The sequence below is a fragment of the Carassius carassius genome, chromosome 1 (assembly GCF_963082965.1).
Source record: "Carassius carassius chromosome 1, fCarCar2.1, whole genome shotgun sequence".
Classification (NCBI taxonomy): domain Eukaryota; kingdom Metazoa; phylum Chordata; class Actinopteri; order Cypriniformes; family Cyprinidae; genus Carassius; species Carassius carassius.
Genome location: NC_081755.1, coordinates 40,526,327 through 40,543,521, shown reverse-complemented (window position 1 = coordinate 40,543,521; position 17,195 = coordinate 40,526,327). Strand labels below are relative to the sequence as shown.

General features: G+C 34.6%; 1 protein-coding gene across 7 annotated transcripts in view; it reads right to left on the bottom strand.

The window, feature by feature from the left end:
• Nucleotides 1-17,195, bottom strand: part of LOC132150502 (hemicentin-2-like) — a 55,429-nt gene that overhangs the window by 15,711 nt on the left and 22,523 nt on the right. For 2 of the 7 annotated variants that reach the window (XM_059559254.1, XM_059559255.1), the window contains exons 5-7: nucleotides 7,558-7,824; nucleotides 7,123-7,452; nucleotides 6,653-6,886 (exon numbers count right to left, since the gene is read on the bottom strand). The exons of 2 other annotated variants lie outside the window; for them this stretch is intronic. In XM_059559254.1, coding sequence (XP_059415237.1) covers nucleotides 6,653-6,886; nucleotides 7,123-7,452; nucleotides 7,558-7,824 — 831 coding nt within the window. Of the gene's footprint in view, nucleotides 1-5,293; nucleotides 6,138-6,652; nucleotides 6,887-7,122; nucleotides 7,453-7,557; nucleotides 7,825-10,098; nucleotides 10,556-16,685; nucleotides 16,845-17,195 lie in introns of those variants that run through there. 3 more of the 7 variants (XM_059559258.1, XM_059559259.1, XM_059559263.1) reach the window with 3 other exon arrangements.

Sequence of the window (17,195 nt, the reverse complement as noted above, 5' to 3'; positions counted from 1 at the left end):
ACAAATTTGTTAAATTGATAGAGATGTTGTATAAGGACATTAATAGTTCAGTATCGCTTCCAGAGGGGGCTTCTAAGCGGTTTAACATAAACAGAGGTATTAGACAAGGAGACCCGACAAGTCCGTATTTGTTTATTTTAATAGCTGAACTTTTGGCAATTTACGTGAAAAATAGTAAAGATATTAAGCCGTTGAATGTTTTGGGGAGTCAGATACTAATAAGTCAACTAGCAGATGATACTACTCTGTTTCTTATGGATGCAGAGCAGATCCTAGCTGCCATTAATTTAGTGTCACATTTTTCCAAAGCTTCTGGTTTGAAGTTAAATTTAAAAAAGTGTGAGTTGATGGCAGTGCATAATCGGACTGAATCTCAATTATTCAATATTCCCTTAAAAAGTGAGGTAAAATACTTAGGTATTGTTATTTCTAAAGACACTAAAAATAGAGAAAAATTACATTTGGCTGACAATATAACAAAAAGTAAAAATATGTTAAATGTGTGGTTACAAAGGGATATTTCCATTTTTGGCAGAATTTTATTACAGAAAACTGAGGTACTTTCTAGGCTGATTTATCCTGCATATTCTTTAGGTATATCTGACAGGTGGATGAAGGATATTAATCAAATTCAGTATAAATTTCTTTGGAAAAACAAACACCATTACATTAGAAAATCAGATGTAGTGAAGCCAATCAGTGAGGGAGGTTTGAATATTATTGATTTCGATGTTATGAATGGCACTCTTAAATTGAGATGGCTTCAAGCTTTCCTTAGGAATAAACATTCCTTTTGGTCTAGTTTTTCTTCCAAAATCTTTGATTTTTTGGGGGGCATTGATTTTCTGTTGAGGTGTGATTTTGAGCCATCAAAACTAAAGTGTAAATTGTCGTCTTTTCATAGTCAGGTATCATTGTATTGGAAAATGATTTACAAACACAATTTTTCCCCACATAGTTGTTCTTTGTGGAATAATAAGTGTATACTTATTAATAGGAAATCATTGTTCTTTCAGGACTGGATGGATAAAGGTGTCTGGTCCATTGTACACATTATGGATGGCGAAGGACATTTCCTTAGTTATGACAATTTTTGTGCAAAATATAACATTATTTGCACTCAGAATTCATATGTAAATTTGTTAAAAGCTGTTCCTGGTGGTTTGGTTCAGATGGTCAAAGGTGCATTGTGTTATTCACCTGTGATTCCAAGATTGAAAAGTCTAATAATTTCTGGCCTTAATTTTACAGAGGATGGCTGTAAGAAGAAAGTATTAAGAACATTGGTAAATATAGAGATTTTCCCTGGTAATGTTAAAAAAAGACCTCTTATGTTTGATTTCCCCAAAGACAAATTGGGTCAAATTAGAACAAGATTTCTTACTTTTCCACTTTTTCCAAAGGTAAAAGAGGTTCAGTTTAAAATTATTAATGATATTTATCCTTGTAATGATTTCCTCCGACACAGATTTAATATGGATTGTAATGAATGCACTTTTTGTGAAGCAGATATAGAGTCGTTGGAACATTTATTTTATTTATGCAAATTTTCAAAGAAATTCTGGGATGACCTTTATATTTGGTTAAATTTAAAATATATAATACCTGACTTTAACTTTAAAACTATAAAATATTTGTCATTTTCTTTGAATTACGATAAGGAAGTTTTGGTGAATAATATTGTAATGTTGGCCAATTACTTCATTCACATTCATACTTCATTACTTCATCCCACTTTTGCACTATTCCTTAAAGATTTAATGATCTTCTTCAAGTCGTTAAGACTTGTGAATAACAAAAAAGCCCTTAAATTATATAATCTTCTTAAGCTATTTTTTGACGAAACCCCCCTTGTGTAATTTTTATTTATTTATTTATTTATATTTTTTTTTTGTGTGTGTGTGTGTGGTTGTTCTTTTTATGCTTTTGTTATATTGTGCTGCTATTTGGACTTATCTGTATTATATTAAGATGTGTATCTTAAGACTCGTGTGGTGTTTGTATATTTTTTTGAGCAATAATAATAATAAAAAAAAAAAAAGTTCTGAACACCGGTAACCCCCTGCAGTCAAGGTTGCTCTCTAGTGGAGTCAATATGTAATTACATCATAAATGCATATAGCACTACACCACAGCAGTCAACACTTATGGCGCGTTTCCACCGAGTGGTACGGTACGGTACGGGTCGGGTCGGGTCGGTACCCTTTTATTTGCGTTTCCACTGCCAAAAGTTGAGAATGGTACCAAAAAGCCGAACTGTACCGTACCACTTTTTAGGTACCCTTTCGTTGGGGTACCTAGCACAGTGGAACGGTACTAAAGGGTGGAGCTAGACTCACTGCAGAACGTTGATTGGTTGACAGAGAATCGTCATTTGCGCGTGCCGCAAGGGGAAAGACACAACACACGAGGCGCCATTTTTAAATTACAACAACGTCGCAACAATGTCGCCGCGCAGCATAACTTTACCGTGGTCGACCCTGGAGGTGCAGACCTTCTTGGGTATCATCGGTGAAGAAAGAGTGCAAAGGGAACTCGATGGCATGGTGAGAAACGAAAAGGTTTTTCAGCATGTTTCTGAGAGGATGTCTGTCGAGGGTTACCAGCGGACGTCCGAGCAGTGCCGCATTAAATGCAAGAAACTGCGGAGTGACTATCGTAAGGTGAAAGACCACAACAGCCGGAGTGGTGTTCACAGAAAAAATTGGAAGTGGCTAGAAATGATGGACGCCATCTACGGGCACAGACCGGCGAGTTTGGGACGAGAAGGAGGCATCGATACGGCTACCTCGTTGCTGGAGTCGATGATGGAGCCTCCCGGTAAGTTTGTAATTGTGAAATATAACGTTAGTATACATCGATCACGGGAAAGCTTACGTTCAATACCGTACCGTACCACTCGGTGGAAACGCGCCATTAACTAATCTCTATTCTCTACAGAAAAAAATTACAGCAGCCAAAGGGATTTCAATGATTTTATTAAATTCAGGTCAATTGTCAATTCAGGTTAATACAGCTACATATAGCCAAAAATGTAAACGTACAAAAGTACCAAAAAACAAACAAACACAAAGCAATGTAAGATTATAGGATTTCATCATGTGAAAGTTGATGTGTGTGAAAGTGTCATCTTTAGTACATCAATTTCCAAACACTGTCCATAGCTGAAGTTGGGTGATAGCAAAATAATAATTCAACCACTTGTAATGAAAACAAGCCACAGCTCTCAAACACCAGACCCTCCCTATCCAGGAACAATCAAAATTACTCCAGACTATGGTCTCACGTCACAAATAACTTTTAAATACATATTCAAACTCTGCTAAAAAAAAAAAAAAAAAGAAGCACATCAGCAATGTACACTTTTAAATAAAAATAATAACTCCTTTAGACTGGGCTTGAAATGACACATTTCCCAACCTGGGGCCTGTACTATGATGATTGTTGAACAAATTTAGAGTTACAGGATTAGATTTAAGTTGACAAAACCAAACCACCTCAATCTGGTTTTGTTGGTACCATGATGCTGATCATCAACTTTCTTTGATAATGTAATGGCTACAAACACTTTAGTATTTATGGTAGTCCTGTTTGGTAGGGTGAGTATGGTAGTTTCTAGCCTACGTGTCCTTTCTGAATGGGATGGTATTAGCTTTGGAGTAATGGCAGGTGCATGGCGATTGCCAGACAGGTGCTGGTGATTTCTTTCTTGGAGACTGCAATGATGGTTTGTTCCAGCTTCGGAAAACAGTTGTTGTAGCTGTTGTTAGGTATCTGACAATGTTGGATGTAATACTTTTTAGCAGTGTGATATTGTGTATAATCATTTGCATTTACATGTTTGTGCAGATGGTAATGAAGGTTTTTGCCAGAGTTGGAAAACTCTTGTCTAGCTGGTACTAGGTAGCCTATGTGATGTATATGGTTAAAGTGTTTGTTTTATATTGTGCTGTATTGGAATGTGTATTCATGTTATTTGATGTATGGTGTTTTTCAAATGATTTTGAATGTTTTAGCACAATAAGGAGGGTGTCTTTCTGGCTGTGTTTTAGGAGCTGGCCTGTGTCACGGTTTTGAATTACTGTTTTTGTCTGGTGTAAAGTATTGCACATTTACACATGATATATTGGGGGTTGTTGAACCCTTATGGTATCAACTTGCTACCAGCTAAGCCTATTTGTGTTTTAGAACTTTTGACGAGTTAATACATTTTGGTTAGTTGGATAATTTGATTGGAGAAACTTAATGCTTGACATTGATAGGTTTTACAATAACTCAGGGTTTGATCCTGAGTTTGTGGAGCGTGTGCACATGAATGTGTGACATCACAAGAGCAACACAGAGCAAGTATGATTCACTTCTTGCGAGAGATCCAGCGAGATTCCAAACTAAAGGGTTAACGTTTTTGTTAAAGGTTAAGAGATTGTAGAATATGATTAATTTAAACACATCTACACTGAAAAAAGTACTCGTTCATGAAAGAGGACAAATAAAAGATTATCTTGCTCTATCAGTGCAGTCACAAGTGAAACTTGATGGATAGAGACTCAAACATGTAAGGTCACGTAGTCATTTTTTTAAAGCATTATCTATTGATTCTACATCTTATTTATATTATTATGATCTGTATATATTCATTTAAAATAATGATTTATAATAACTGTTAAACTAATATTGCTTGTGTGTAATGGATTAACAATAATATAAATAATATAAAAATTATATAAATCATATAAAATAAGTTAACATTAAAGCCAGACGTTTTTTTTTGTTCTAGTGACATTCAATTTGAAACAAGATAAACTGGGGAGTTACTTTTTTTGTGTCAGACATGTGTCACTTTGTTCACATCCGATTGGTCCAATTTCAGTTTGTGATCTCTTACTAAGAACGTAACCTGCCACAGAGCAGGTGAGCAGTGGAGAGTAAGTTACTTTGGCAATCAATGCTGCCGAAATCCAAGCCACTTTCATGGTACCTAAAACTAAACTGAAATTTACCTGGCCAGCCAGTTAATTACTTAAGGCAGTGGTTCTCAAACCTGTTCTGGAGTACCCTGAGCCAGGCGGTCCCATAGTTTAGGCTGCTCAGAGAGAGCCTGCGATGAGCCCAAAGCTGTGGGCCTTCCCTGGGCAAGCCCGCACTGGGCCTGTTTAGATTTGGTGTGGGCTGGCCCTACTGTGCCCGCAAAAGGCCAGCATAGGCCCCAAAAAGACATGTTTGCAGGGAATGGTTAATTATTATCGCCACCTACAGAGAGATCTTTAGGGAATAATATGAAAATAAAGCCTCATGGAAATAATAGTGACAAGCTTTTTTTAATATATGATGAATAAAAACTATATATCAAATAACTACAATGCTAAATAAACACACAGAGAAATTAAGAAGTGACACAATAAACATCCAGAGTGCAAAAGATTCACATCTACCAACCCACCTACCCTTGTACAAACAGAGAGTGAGTTATGACTGTACACATTACTGGAAATATTTCTGGCTAAAATTATGAATAGTTACACAGCAGTACACACAACATAGAAAACTCCAGCCATCTACTGACCAAAGACACCAGGTTAGATGCCATATTGGATTTGAAGTGGATGGAAATGAGGGATAGATTTGCAGTCCTGGCATATAATGGTGTCTCTTTTTTTTTTTTTTTTTTTTACAATTTATTTTTATGGAGTTTTTGTCTACAGAAACATTTTTCAGGAAGAATTCTTATCAGCTGAACAATCAGTTGATAAACAGCAATACAATCCTTTAAATGCACTGTACTGTACTTCAGTCTCTCACAGCCTCATTTTCATTCTTGTCCTGAAATACTACCCTAAATAATACCACAAAGGTCTATAGCTTTCATAACATGATTTTGGCCTGGCATGAAGTCATGTCATTTGTTACACTGTTATTTTTCTGGGTTAAAAGTGACCCCCTACAGCCTAGCAGTTAGGGTATAAGGGTATATGAGTATAAGCTCTAAAAAAACATAACACTTAACTCTTACTACTTCAGAGTGTTATTGTCACAACATTTCATTAAAAAAGAAGAAAAAAAACAAAACAAGATGACAACAATCAATGTAACCAGCAAAAGGAAGAAAATAAGAACAGTCTAGAATGTGTGACGACTACCTGTGGAAGAAAAGCAGTGTTAATAATAGTACACACAGAAACAACACTCAGTGTTTTCAATGCTGAATCTCTGTCTACAGATACACTCCTAAAGTTACAGGTTTGAAAAGGGGGGTTTGATGACATAAAAAAAACTACTCTTGGTTCCCCAAAAGTTCTTAAAATAAACGGAATTGTTTTTGTGAGGATCATTTAAAAAAATGTAAAGGAACTTTTTCCAAAAAGAACCTTAGGTGAAATGGAAAGATTCCATGGATGTTAAAGGTTCTTTGTGGAACCATAGATGCCAAAAGAATGAATTATTAATTTTAAGAGTGTACAAAAGAGTGACTTTGGTTTTACATTCTAAAATCAAACACAATGTATAAAATAAGAAACACCCAAACCAACATTCATGGAAAAAATATAAAAAATATAACCATTATTGTAAATTTGCATTTTATATGAATCAACAGACAAATGATGCGCACTGTTAATCTTATTTTTTTATTTTTATTTTTTTACTTATAACCCACCTGTAGATTTGAGGATGAACACTTTGCTGTCACTTCCCAGGGAGTTCGTGGCGGTGCACGTGTATTTTCCTGGACTGAGTTCTGAGGACTTGAGCACTGAGGAGCTGATCTTCTCTTTCAGATGATCTGAGGACCATGTGTAGTCTGGAGCCGGGTTTGCCTTCACTGTACAATCTAGCATGACTTTATCATCTTTAATGATGGTCTCTGTTGATCTGGAGTGTCGTGGGTTATCTGAAGAGGACAGAGATACATTTCTCAGCACAACGGCATCACGATGAGCAGCTGTTAATAACAGATCACAAAAAATACAACTGAAAACCTTTTATCTGGGTTCACTTGATTTATATCTAATATTTGAATGCAAATCTCTGTCTGAAATATGACAGTTGCACATCTTTCACACTAGAAGGCCCTACAGAAAAAAAATAAACTGAATTATATGGCTAGCTTAGCAATAATAAACTTACAGTATACTTCGACATTAAGAGGTTCTGATGAATATTTAGGAGAAGGTTGAGGTCCTTCTGCTCCCAGATCCAGCTCTGCTTCACACCAGTACTGAGCTCCATCATCAGCTCTGTCTGGATGGATCAGGAGTGTGACAGTTTTATTCACTGGAGTCTCGATGGTGTCAGTGAAGGTGGTTTGATGCAGCAGAGTTTGTCCTTTGTACCATTTGACAGTGAGATACTGAACAGGAGCCACATCATGAACGTCACACTGGAGCTCATACTGCTGTCCCTCTATCATTGGTCCTCTGTGATTCACAGTGCTGATGGACACACTGTCTGGAGTCTCTGTGGAGGAAGATTTACACACTCTGAAATCTGCTGTGATGAATGTACATTTATTAGATATTTCTGAGAATGAACAGAAAAAATATCAGTAACTGAGAAACTCACTGTAAACGGTGACCGGGAGCTTTACTACACACTGATTACCATCAATTAGATTTATGTAGCAGAATGGATATATGTCCCAGTCTGTCAGTTCTGACACTCTCCATGTGATCAGATTCTGGTTTCTGGTCATAGGCACTCCTCCCTCACTGGCTTCCCATCCCATCCCTTTCTGCGCGACTGAAGTGCTACAGTTAACTTCAACAGAACCGCCGTATCTCACAACAACTCTCTGTGAGTCGAGCTGAAGAGGACATTCATCTTGTGCACCTGTTAAACACATTGAGAAGGATTTTAATTAAACAAAGCTCACAAATCTCACAGCTTTTCAAACATTTAATATTTTCTAATGTTAATAAAATCAAAGTATCCTTTTCACTACACAATTTTATCATCTTCATACTATTCATTCACAGTATCTATTATTTATTATTATTAACCTTTATTTAACTAGGAAAGTCACATTGAGGTTAAAACCTCTTTAACAAGTGAGACCTAGTCAAGACCGTGTCAGATAGCCATATTAAACAGATAACAAACCACAGACAAAACCAACATCATCAATAGATACAACAAAGAATACAGCAGCATAAACAACTAGGTATTACCTAATACCCTATATAATACTGTTCACAGAAACAACATTAATAAAATCATATTAATAATACATTTAAGTGGAAGTGGAATTATCAAAACATCTGCATTTAGCAATGACCAATTATTTTATTCTATGTTTAAAATCACCTAAAGAGATGAGGGATTGTAGTTTAAGTTTAGCCTGCACTTCATTCCAGGACCAGGGGCCATAATAGAACAGGCTTAGCTTTCCAACCTCTGTTCTAATAGCCGGCACTTTAAACTGTAACCAGTTTTATGACCTGAAATTGTAGGAGCTTTCAAATGATACAAATTTCCTATATAAACATTTTGGAAGTTTTCCTAAAATAACTTTGTAAATTAAAATATACCAATGTTCAAGCCTGCGCAAATGCAGAGATGACCATCCTACCAAACTGTAAAGTAAACAATGATGTGTCCTAAAACTAGAATTTGTGATGAATCTGAGAGCAGAATGATAAAGGGGGTCAAGTTTGGACAAGGTGGACAGAGAGGCAAATCTATAAATAGTATCCCCATAATCAATCTGTGACAGAAAAAGGCTAACAACTAAACGTTTTCTTGAAGCCAAGGAAAAACAGGACTTTAGTCTATACAGAAAACCCAATGTGAATTTTAATTTCTTTGCAAGAAAATCAACATGATATTTAAAGTTTAGGTTTTTATCCATCCAAAATCCCAGATATTTGTAATTATCTACAGACTGGATGCAAATTCCATCTAGTGACTTGATGGAGAAAGATGGTAGCTTTGTTCGCCCAGTTTGAAAGACCATAACTTTAGTTTTATGTGGGTTTAACAACAGCTTCAAATCTAGTAGGGCATGTTGAAGGGTATTGAAATCTGCCTGTAGATTTGAAAAAGCTAATTTAGCTGTGGGGACACAGGAATACAGAATTGTATCATCTGCAAAAAGGTGATATTTACAAAAAATATCTGCATTTTATATCTGCATTTTATAATGCTATTATTATCAATCTTTTCAAAATATCTGTCGATTAATCCATTAAAATGGTTAATCAATGGATCATTTGGCGCTTCAATACATTTATAGTTATCAGTTCTAGAGTTTTGTATTTTATAGAATTGGGCCAAGAACATTTATTTAATAGCTTGATAAAAAACAAAAGTTGGCACACCATAGACTCTAAAACTACAAAACTATTATTATTGGACTTCACACAAGATAATGTTTCGAGCTAACAGGCTCTTTGTCAGATGATAAAAAAACTATTTCAATCATGCCTTTAAGTGATTAATCAAGAATCACATGAACTTAGAAAAAAAAAAAAAAAAAGGATCTTGAAATGAAAAATAGAAAATATTGTCTAATTCAAAACATAAAAAAATCCTAATAATATCAATAATAATACAATGAAGCCTGCAAAATCCTGCCAAAAAAATAGAAATAAGATAAAAAACAAAAATCTTTAAAAAACAAAGACAAATATTGAAATATTTAATTAGTCCTTTAGGGGCTTCAGTGAATTCTCTCATATCAAAAATAAATTATTACTCTCACCCTCTACGCAGTGGATATTGGATTAATTCCTTTCATACATTTTGTAGGGAATTTTATTGAACTCATTAATTCTGTGACATTACCTAACTCTTTGGTTTTTTAGTAACCATGGATGTTGAATGTCTATATAAATGTTTCAATTTTTTCTTGACCAACTTTCTCTTAAAGTTGCTAGTGTGACTGTTGGAATTGACTAAATTGGTACTGTCATACAATTATTTTGTATTTGCATCTGATTTCTAAAATGGCCCTTAGTTTTGTATCATTTTTTTTAAAATATATTTCAGCATCAATTTGTACACCATACAGATTATAACCGTTTTTTTATTCTTTCTTTTTTTTTTTTACCCTGAAACATATTTTGCTGTGGAAACAGTATATAGATAATTTTTTTACAATTTATTTTTATGGAGTTTTTGTCTACAGAAACATTTTTCAGGAAGAATTCTTATCAGCTGAACAATCAGTTGATAAACAGCAATACAATCCTTTAAATGCACTGTACTGTACTTCAGTCTCTCACAGCCTCATTTTCATTCTTGTCCTGAAATACTACCCTAAATAATACCACAAAGGTCTATAGCTTTCATAACATGATTTTGGCCTGGCATGAAGTCATGTCATTTGTTACACTGTTATTTTTCTGGGTTAAAAGTGACCCCCTACAGCCTAGCAGTTAGGGTATAAGGGTATATGAGTATAAGCTCTAAAAAAACATAACACTTAACTCTTACTACTTCAGAGTGTTATTGTCACAACATTTCATTAAAAAAGAAGAAAAAAAACAAAACAAGATGACAACAATCAATGTAACCAGCAAAAGGAAGAAAATAAGAACAGTCTAGAATGTGTGACGACTACCTGTGGAAGAAAAGCAGTGTTAATAATAGTACACACAGAAACAACACTCAGTTTTTTCAATGCTGAATCTCTGTCTACAGATACACTCCTAAAGTTACAGGTTTGAAAAGGGGGGTTTGATGACATAAAAAAACTACTCTTGGTTCCCCAAAAGTTCTTAAAATAAACGGAATTGTTTTTGTGAGGATCATTTAAAAAAATGTAAAGGAACTTTTTCCAAAAAGAACCTTAGGTGAAATGGAAAGATTCCATGGATGTTAAAGGTTCTTTGTGGAACCATAGATGCCAAAAGAATGAATTATTAATTTTAAGAGTGTACAAAAGAGTGACTTTGGTTTTACATTCTAAAATCAAACACAATGTATAAAATAAGAAACACCCAAACCAACATTCATGGAAAAAATATAAAAAATATAACCCTTATTGTAAATTTGCATTTTATATGAATCAACAGACAAATGATGCGCACTGTTAATCTTATTTTTTTATTTTTATTTTTTTACTTATAACCCACCTGTAGATTTGAAGATGAATACTTTGCTGTCACTTCCCAGGGAGTTTGTGGCGGTGCACGTGTATTTTCCTGGACTGAGTTCTGAGGACTTGAGCACTGAGGAGCTGATCTTCTCTTTCAGATGATCTGAGGACCATTTGTAGTCTGGAGCCGGGTTTGCCTTCACTGTACAATCTAGCATGACTTTATCATCTTTAATGATGGTCTCTGTTGAACTGGAGTGTCGTGGTTTTTTCTGAAGAGGACAGAGATACATTTCTCAGCACAACGGCATCACGATGAGCAGCTGTTAATAACAGATCACAAAAAATACAACTGAAAACCTTTTATCTGGGTTCACTTGATTTATATCTAATATTTGAATGCAAATCTCTGTCTGAAATATGACAGTTGCACATCTTTCACACTAGAAGGCCCTACAGAAAAAAAATAAACTGAATTATATGGCTAGCTTAGCAATAATAAACTTACAGTATACTTCGACATTAAGAGGTTCTGATGAATATTTAGGAGAAGGTTGAGGTCCTTCTGCTCCCAGATCCAGCTCTGCTTCACACCAGTACTGAGCTCCATCATCAGCTCTGTCTGGACGGATCAGGAGTGTGACAGTTTTATTCACTGGAGTCTCGATGGTGTCAGTGAAGGTGGTTTGATGCAGCAGAGTTTGTCCTTTGTACCATTTGACAGTGAGATACTGAACAGGAGCCACATCATGAACGTCACACTGGAGCTCATACTGCTGTCCCTCTATCATTGGTCCTCTGTGATTCACAGTGCTGATGGACACACTGTCTGGAGTCTCTGTGGAGGAAGATTTACACACTCTGAAATCTGCTGTGATGAATGTACATTTATTAGATATTTCTGAGAATGAACAGAAAAAATATCAGTAACTGAGAAACTCACTGTAAACGGTGACTGGGAGCTTTACTACACACTGATTACCATCAATTAGATTTATGTAGCAGAATGGATTTATGTCCCAGTCTGTCAGTTCTGACACTCTCCATGTGATCAGATTCTGGTTTCTGGTCATAGGCACTAATCCCTCACTAACTTCCCATCCCATCCCTTTCTGCGCGACTGAAGTGCTACAGTTAACTTCAACAGAACCGCCGTGTCTCACAACAACTCTCTGTGAGTCGAGCTGAAGAGGACATTCATCTTGTGCACCTGTTAAACACATTGAGAAGGATTTTAATTAAACAAAGCTCACAAATCTCATAGCTTTTCAAACATTTAATATTTTCTAATGTTAATAAAATCAAAGTATCTTTTTCACTACACAATTTTATCATCTTCATACTATTAATTCACAGTATCTATTATTTATTATTATTAACCTTTATTTAACTAGGAAAGTCACATTGAGGTTAAAACCTCTTTAACAAGTGAGACCTAGTCAAGACAGTGTCAGATAGCCATATTAAACAGATAACAAACCACAGACAAAACCAACATCATCAATAGATACAACAAAGAATACAGCAGCATAAACAACTAGGTATTACCTAATACCCTATATAATACTGTTCACAGAAACAACATTAATAAAATCATATTAATAATACATTTAAGTGGAAGTGGAATTATCAAAACATCTGCATTTAGCAATGACCAATTCTTTTATTCTATGTTTAAAATCACCTAAAGAGATGAGGGATTGTAGTTTAAGTTTAGCCTGCACTTCATTCCAGGACCAGGGGCCATAATAGAACAGGCTTAGCTTTCCAACCTCTGTTCTAATAGCCGGCACTTTAAACTGTAACCAGTTATATGACCTGAAATTGTAGGAGCTTTCAAATGATACAAATTTCCTATATAAACATTTTGGAAGTTTTCCTAAAATAACTTTGTAAATTAAAATATACCAATGTTCAAGCCTGCGCAAATGCAGAGATGACCATCCTACCAAACTGTAAAGTAAACAATGATGTGTCCTAAAACTAGAATTTGTGATGAATCTGAGAGCAGAATGATAAAGGGGGTCAAGTTTGGACAAGGTGGACAGAGAGGCAAATCTATAAATAGTATCCCCATAATCAATCTGTGACAGAAAAAGGCTAACAACTAAACGTTTTCTTGAAGCCAAGGAAAAACAGGACTTTAGTCTATACAGAAAACCCAATGTGAATTTTAATTTCTTTGCAAGAAAATCAACATGATATTTAAAGTTTAGGTTTTTATCCATCCAAAATCCCAGATATTTGTAATTATCTACAGACTGGATGCAAATTCCATCTAGTGACTTGATGGAGAAAGATGGTAGCTTTGTTCGCCCAGTTTGAAAGACCATAACTTTAGTTTTATGTGGGTTTAACAACAGCTTCAAATCTAGTAGGGCATGTTGAAGGGTATTGAAATCTGCCTGTAGATTTGAAAAAGCTAATTTAGCTGTGGGGACACAGGAATACAGAATTGTATCATCTGCATAAAGGTGATACAAAATATCTGTTGTTTAATGCATTAAAATGGTTAATCAATGGATCATTTGGCGCTTCAATACATTTATAGTTATCAGTTCTAGAGTTTTGTATTTTATAGAATTGGGCCAAGAACATTTATTTAATAGCTTGATAAAAAACAAGAGTTGGCACACCATACAAGTCCTCGTCATTCTTTTCATTCAAAAAGAATGCAAAAAAATGGCTTGTAGAGAGCCAAACTTGTGGGCACTAATGCTTTTATGTGTGTATTTAAATATTACATAATTTTTATATGAATTGTACTTATTAACCACAATGTGTTGTATGCAATTTTATTTTTATTATTGTGTGTGATTTTGTACTTGTGATTATTATTTTTAAAGGTTGCCTTGTTTAAATCTGGCTGGGGGACTACCGATGAAAATTAGCACTTTTGAGCTAACTCGGGTACATTTACATTGTTTTAATGTTTATAAATGTACACTGTCCCCTTTCAAATAAAGAAATAATAATAATAATAATAGACTCTAAAACTACAAAACTATTATTTTTGGACTTCACACAAGATAATGTTTCGAGCTAACAGGCTCTTTGTCAGATGATAAAAAACTATTTCAATCATGCCTTTAAGTGATTAATCAAGAATCACATGAAATTAGAAAAAAAAAAAAAAAGGATCTTGAAATGAAAAATAGAAAATATTGTCTAATGCAAAACATAAAAAATTCCTAATAATATCAATAATAATACAATGAAGCCTGCAAAATCATGCCAAAAAAATAGAAATAAGATAAAAAACAAAAATCTTTAAAAAACAAAGACAAATATTGAAATATTTAATTAGTCCTTTAGGGGCTTCAGTGAATTCTCTCATATCAAAAATAAATTATTACTCTCACCCTCTACGCAGTGGATATTGGATTAATTCCTTTCATACATTTTGTAGGGAATTTTATTGAACTCATTAATTCTGTGACATTACCTAACTCTTCGGTTTTTTAGTAACCATGGATGTTGAATGTCTATATATAAATGTTTCCATTTTTTCTTGACCAACTTTCTCTTAAAGTTGCTAGTGTGACTGTTGGAATTGACTAAATTGGTACTGTCATACAATTATTTTGTATTTGCATCTGATTTCTAAAATGGCCCTTAGTTTTGTATCATTTTTTTAAATATATATTTCAGCATCAATTTGTACACCATACAGATTATAACCGTTTTTTTATTCTTTCTTTTTTTTTTTTTACCCTGAAACATATTTTGCTGTGGAAACAGTATATTGATAATATGTTTTTTTTATTTAATGGTACTGAATCTGTTGTTAGAATTTTATAGGCTGGTTAATGATCACTGCAGGACATGAAATTCACATCTGAATTTCACAGGATAAAATGATTTTTTCAGATGTCCTACATCAGGTCTTGAAACCAGCTTGCATTGAAAACCTATTGAGCGTAACACATTGTTACATGTTACATCTTATTATCCTGAGTCATTAAAATCCTCTTTACCTATCATTCGAGAGAGCAGCACAGAGTCAGAGACACACACGTTTTGAACCACTGCGCATTATAACCAATCCCATACGATTCTGTTGAGCTTATGAATGCAAGGACCAACCAGAGGCACTCAGATGAGTCACCAATGTAACGCCGCTGTTTTGTCATGATGCGTGCTGGATGATTGAATTATTTGTCTAATTCTCTCATCAGAAACAACAAAGTCAAGATGTACGAATGTAAGTAAGATATTAATATCACAGTGTAAACAGCTTTAAAGATTATTATGGAAGTTTTTTGAGAGTGCTTGAACTCGCTGGACCGAAGTTAAAATTTTCTTTGATAATGTAAACGTTCTTTGCTCTCTTTTTGTGGGCCTACAATGAAAGTGTTATAGGCTAATTAGTAATTTACAATGTTTTTATAAAATTCACATTAAATACAATACCATATTAGTCGTTTTAAAACAATTTTATGGTATGACACCCATATTTGTTTCTTAAGTAAAAAGACAAATTTGTATGCAAAGTTAATAGACACTATTAGTAATAGACACTTTTCTACTTTTTTAGCCAATTACATATCAACTAGCAATCTATAAAGGTGCAAAATGCATCTAATCACAGATATATATATAAAACCCTAAAGCCAGCTCTACCAGTCTGCCATTTCATTTCATGAATAGCCTATGTCACAACGTGAGTGTCAAAAAACCAAATGAAAATAAAGTGAACTGTTATATTCAGTAATCTCTGGAAACAAAGACCATACAAGCAGAAATACTGGAATATTGTGAACAGGGAGTGACCCTACTCTTAAAAATGTTTAGAAAAAACACTGCATGTGGTTTATAACAGACCATAACCTTCTGGTTTGAGCAGATTTAACCCCTCCTACATATATATATTTTTTAAATAAGGTTCCCTTTGGCAAGTTTGGATGTGGTTACCTTTAACAATGTGATTTTACCTATTAAACTTAAACTTTCAAACATTCTCATACTGCAAAAAGAAATAATAAATAAATAATAATAATAATAATTAGAAATAAGAGATTGGCCTACTATTGAATCTAAAACGGCTAATATGTTGCACTGCCCCTGCGGTATTTTGGGTAAATGTGTGTAAAACTAGTAAACTTTTAAAAACCCTCAATTCAGAACATCGTTGTGCGATCAGAAATCGATTATTTACAAGTCTGGTGGCTCAGCAATTTCAGCATTCAGTTTCTATGTAGCCTCGGAACAGAATTAGTCAAAGGTCCATGGCATGGAGGCGACATAATATTTTTGAGATGTGAGACTTTTTGGATTTACAGATAGCTCCTATAGAGGATTAAATGAAGATTTCGATATTCGTTGATTTATCTTGTAGCCCAAGTATAAAGACATGTTTGAAATCATTTTTATTGTCTGACGAAGAGCCTGTTAGCTCGAAATTACCTGGTCTGAACAATATTAAATTGTTTTGCATTTATAGAAGCCTGTCTATTGTCAGTATGATCACATGCAACAAAAAACAAACATGTCAACTGAACAGAAAGAATGTTGCACCCCAAACACTGGTCTTACGATATATAATAAAGTTAAAATAATATAATCTCCAAATAAAGTAACAGCTAATATTTAGGAACATTTCAAATAAACAGATCTTTGCACTTCAGACGTTAAACAAATAAAACATACAAACCTGTGAGACACACAAGCTGTGAAACTGCGAAGAGATAAACAATGAAATGTTGAAACATGTTCAGCGTTCTCAAGGAAAAGTAATTGATCAGAAAATATTGCAAATAATGCCGCGTTCCAGACAACACATAACCCGTGTTTTTCCAACCTTCTACACGTGAAAGTGGTCTCTGCAGAGCAAAAGTGGGCGTTTATCCCCCTGTGGGTGTTTTCAAACTGCTGAGTGTTTCTAAATCATGCAATCTAAACGATCCCCCTTACCCAACCCCACTCCTGAACCTAACGTCACTATTACGTCAACCAATCAGGTATCATGGTGTAAAAACATCCTGATCTGGTAACTCCCATTACTTTCCTGCAGAGACCTATACTTGACTGGAACAGCAATCAAACACGTGACTCCCCACCCTAAAACTCGTACTAGGTCGATTTACTCCAATTCTGTGTTCAAAATGCCATACTATCATACTCTTACTGTTTATGCAGTATCCAGTATGTATGCTGTACATAG